Here is a 4,396-nt window from a genome sequence, read left to right as displayed (position 1 = left end):
GAGGGCAGCATGTGGCAGGACAGATTTGCAGACTCTTGACACCGTGAGTCTCTGGCAGCACGGCAATGCAGATAGGGTTGGCAAAGGGGGTCTTCTACAGCTGGCACATCCAACAGCTGATAGCATCTGTCAGGATTGTTCTTATTCTACAGTTAATGTGGAGTAGAAGATGCTTTAGAGAATGGCATTTATGAGGGGGCATTTCAAGAGGAAGGCCGAGGCTTTGTTTTATCTGAAGGGGAAGGCTTTTCCATTTCTGTGCTTTTCAGATTCCTGCAGTGGAGGGGAGGCAGGTTTCGTGACAATGGATTTTCAAGATTGTACAGGAGACTGAGACTCCTAGAGTACTGACTGCACTGACAGACCAGTGTGTCAGCAACGAACTTGACAAAGTCCCTTCAGCCACCTTAGCTTGGAGACTGCACCAATATGAAGTCTGTGGTCTCCTCAATACTTACCAGATCTTCTTTTTAGTAGCTGGAACCCCTGTGATGCCCATGGACTCAGGAGTCCTGTGCAGGGCAGAGCTGAGCACACAGCTTTTGGGGTTGGGGGTTTGTGAGTGTGGACAGGGAGGAGATGTTGGGACAGAGAACGCACTCCCAGCAGGGACGTGGACAGGCAGCAGGGACACGGGCAAGCAGTGGGAGGGAGCTGCTGCCAGAAATGTTGTGTGAGGAAGGGCTCAGGCACCTCCCTGCCATCACCTGCAGGGCAGGCGCCTTCCCTGGGACACCCCCTGCTCTCCTCTCCCACCAGCACAGCCTCTGCCCTCAAGCCCCCGGTGTCCCCAGCAGGAGCTGCCTCCTCTGCAGGCAGAGCTGCAGCAGAGGAGGGTCTGCTGAATGTCCGTCTGTCCCTCCCTGGCCTTGCCTCCCCTGGCAGCAGCATGCTGGCATTCCTGCTGGCTTCTCCAGCTGGCCGTGCTGCTGCTGTTCTTGTTTCCAGGCTGGCTGGGGATGGGGGTTTCACATGCACAGGGAGTGAGCCCTCGGGGTGCTTGGGGGAAGGGGAGTACAGGGACAGGGTGAGGGGGTCTGGAGATGTGCACTTTGAGCCTGGATTCTTCTGCACTCAGCAGTTTCCAGGTTCTTCTCAGGAGAACCTCTGAGTGCAATTGTCCTGCAGCTCAAAGAGATGCTAGCACAGGGCAGCTGAGACCAGCCTTGATGTACAGACTGGCCGTCATCTCTGAAGGACCCTCTGCACTAAAAGGGACAGTCTCATTTCCTCTGAGGATCCACAAGGTTTTCACTTGGAGTGCAGCAGAATGCCCAGGATTTATGCCTTAGAAACACTGCTCCAGTGTGGTGGGGCAGCTAGAAAAAGCAATACTAAATAAATAAATAAATAAATCCCCACACCTCTGATCTAAAATTGGAAATCTCTTGGATACCAGGACTGAAATGAATTCGAGATTACCCCATGTTCCTACCATGTTACTACCTCTGACTATGATGCAGGACTGATTCTTCCATTGCCCACAGAGGAGTCCTCTGCTCCAGAGAAAGTCTCAGGCAGAATCAAATTGAAGTCATTAAAGAGAACTTCCAAATAACTGCCTGCCAGTTGACAATAATTTTGGTGATTTTAAATGAGAAAATGGAATGAGTTTCCCTCTGCTCAGTCTGTGGTACATTATCTCTGTCTTTCTCTTCCTTCAGCAGGACCCCATGCTGAGAAATAGCAGATGCCCAACAGCAGCTCCATCACTGAGTTCCTCCTGCTGGCATTCGCAGACACGCGCGAGCTGCAGCTCCTGCACTTTGGACTCTTCCTAGGCATCTACCTGGCTGCCCTCCTGGGCAACGGCCTCATCCTCACCGCCGTAGCCTGCGACCACCGCCTCCACAACCCCATGTACTTCTTCCTCCTCAACCTTGCCCTCCTCGACCTGGGATGCATCTCCACCACTCTCCCCAAAGCCATGGCCAATTCTCTCTGGGATACCAGGGCCATCTCCTATCAAGGATGTGCTGTTCAGGTCTTATTTTTTGTTTTCTTCGTTGGAGCAGGGTATTTCCTTCTCACTGTCATGGCCTACGACCGCTACATTGCCATCTGCAAACCCCTGCACTACAGGAGCGTCCTGGGCAGCAGAGCTTGTGCCAAGATGGCAGCAGCTGCCTGGGGCAGTGGCTTTCTCAATGCTGTCCTGCACACGGCCAATACGTTTTCCCTGCCCCTCTGCCAAGGCAATGCTGTGGACCAGTTCTTCTGTGAAATCCCCCACATCCTTAAGCTCTCCTGCTCACATGCCTACCTCAGGGAGGTTGCGCTTCTTGTAGTTAGTCTCTGTTTAGCATTTGCATGTTTTATTTTCATTTCATTTTCTTATGTGCAGATCTTCAGGGCTGTGCTGAGGATGCCCTCTGAGCAGGGACAGCACAAAGCCTTTTCCACGTGCCTCCCTCACCTAGCTGTGGTCTCTCTGACTCTCAGCACGGCCTTGGTTGCCTACCTGAAGCCCCCCTCCATTTCTTCCCCATCTATGGACCTGGTGGTGTCATTTCTGTACTCAGTGTTGCCTCCAGCAGTGAACCCCCTCATCTACAGCATGAGGAACCAGGAGCTCAAGGACGCCTTGTGGAAACTCATTGGATACATGCTTCTTCAGCATCAACAGTGTGCCTGTAATATTAAATAGACACACAGGTTATCTGAAAAATCTCTTAATACAATAGCTTGCAATTCTTTTATTATTATTACTATTATTTCTTAAAATTGTGTTTTTGATTGAATTCTATTTGTGGCATCCTATCTGTTATTATTTTTTATTTACTTTCACCCAATCATTTTATATACCTACAGAACTAGGCTTCTTGTGTGGATAAAGATAATAAAGAATCCATGAGAACGTCATTGGTCTCAGATGCTATCTCTTCCCATCTCCTCTGCAGCTGGGGGAGCAGCCCCAGCATTCAGGAGGGGCTCAGGGCCAAGAGACCAGCTGCCACATGGAGGAGCAGCGCCGGTGGCCCTCAGGGCTGCTCCTCACTGCCCACTGGGCTCTGCCTCTCTGCTGCGTTTGGGTTGGGGCTGCTGCTTCCCTGGAGCCATGGCCATGGCCAGCAGCAGGATGTGGCCTTTTCACTGCTGCTCTCTTTTTGCTTCCACATAGTTCTCTTGAGCTCTTGTACTTGACTAAGCCCTTAGGTCTCGTGTACCTTGGTGAAAGTCCTGTTTTCTCTACAGTAGCATCTCTGCCACATCTCTGCTTCTTGCAAATCTGGTGTCAGGAATATACCCAAAGAGCTGCTCAATTGTCCTGGTTTCAGCTAGGATAGAGTTAATTTTCCTCCTAGTAACTAGTAGGGTGGTGTGTTTGGGATTTAAGATGAGAATAATGTTGATAACACACTGATGTTTTAATTGTTGCAGAGCAGTGCTTACACTAAGCCAAGGACTTTTCAGCTTCTTGCTCTGTCCTGCCGGTGGGCAGGCTGGGGGTGCAGCAGGAGCTGGGAGGGGACAGACCCAGGACAACTGACCCAAACTGGCCAAAGGGGTATTCCATACCATCTGACATCATGCGAAGCAATATATAGGGGTGGCTATCCGGGGTGGGGGGGCGGCTGCTCGGGGATAGGCTTGGCATCGGTCAGTGGGTGGTTAGCAATTGCATTGTGCGTCACTTGTTCCATACACATTATTATTAGTAGTACTATTATCATATATTTTTTTTCTGTCCTAATAACTGTTTCTATCTCAACCCACAGGCATCATTTTCCTGTTTCTCTCCCCCACCCCAGAGAGGGAGGGGGAGGGTGACTGAATGGCTGTGTGGTGCTTAGCTGCCGGCCGGGTTAAACCATAACAGTGTGAGACACAGCCTTTCACTGCCAGGTACCAGGTCAACCAATGCTGGCCCCAGACCGTGAGAAAAAAAAGTAGAAATGTTACGTACAGAAGGTGAGAAGTTGGATCTTGAGGATACAAGATGGCAGGCACCTGTGGGCAGTACAGACACTGACCTGCGGTCTCAGAGTTCCCTGGGTGGGGAATAGGAGAAAGAGGCCAGAGCCTCTCCTGTGCCACCTCCCCTCCAGCCCTGCCCTATACAGGTGGAGTATTTCTCTCTTACTCAGGCACCAGCAGAGCTTTGCCTCCTCCTTCTCCACAGGGAAACGAGCCACAGGCCTGGCTGTGTGTGAGGGAGCAGCAGACCTGAGCAGAAAAAAAGCCAGTTTCATGGCACTGGGGCATCTGAATGGTCCAGCCCCTGTGGCTGGGTCTGTTCTTTGCAGCAAAGGGCAGTCACCAAGCCCCAGGTCTGTGGTTGCTCCTGCAGCTCTGAGGACCACTCCAAGGGGCATCACAGTATTAATGGTCAGGACCTATGAGGGTCAGCCCAACCATGGATCGCAGCAGTAGGTTGGTAGGATTCCATAGTACA

General features: G+C 51.3%; 1 protein-coding gene across 1 annotated transcript; it reads left to right on the top strand.

Annotated features, from left to right (window-relative positions):
- Positions 1-967: 967 nt before the first annotated feature.
- LOC310890457 (olfactory receptor 14C36-like) lies at positions 968-2,647 on the top strand (the record flags this gene model as incomplete). Its single annotated transcript, XM_083852813.1, has 1 exon — positions 968-2,647. The coding sequence occupies exon 1, from the start codon at positions 1,691-1,693 to the stop codon at positions 2,645-2,647; it is 957 nt and encodes a 318-aa protein (XP_083708939.1). The 5' UTR covers positions 968-1,690.
- Positions 2,648-4,396: the final 1,749 nt, after the last annotated feature.

This window comes from Anser anser (genome assembly GCF_964211835.1).
Source record: "Anser anser genome assembly, contig: HAP1_SCAFFOLD_51, whole genome shotgun sequence".
Lineage (NCBI taxonomy): Eukaryota > Metazoa > Chordata > Aves > Anseriformes > Anatidae > Anser > Anser anser.
Note: the sequence above shows the minus strand (reverse complement) of the source record. Positions and strands in the feature narration are given on the sequence as shown.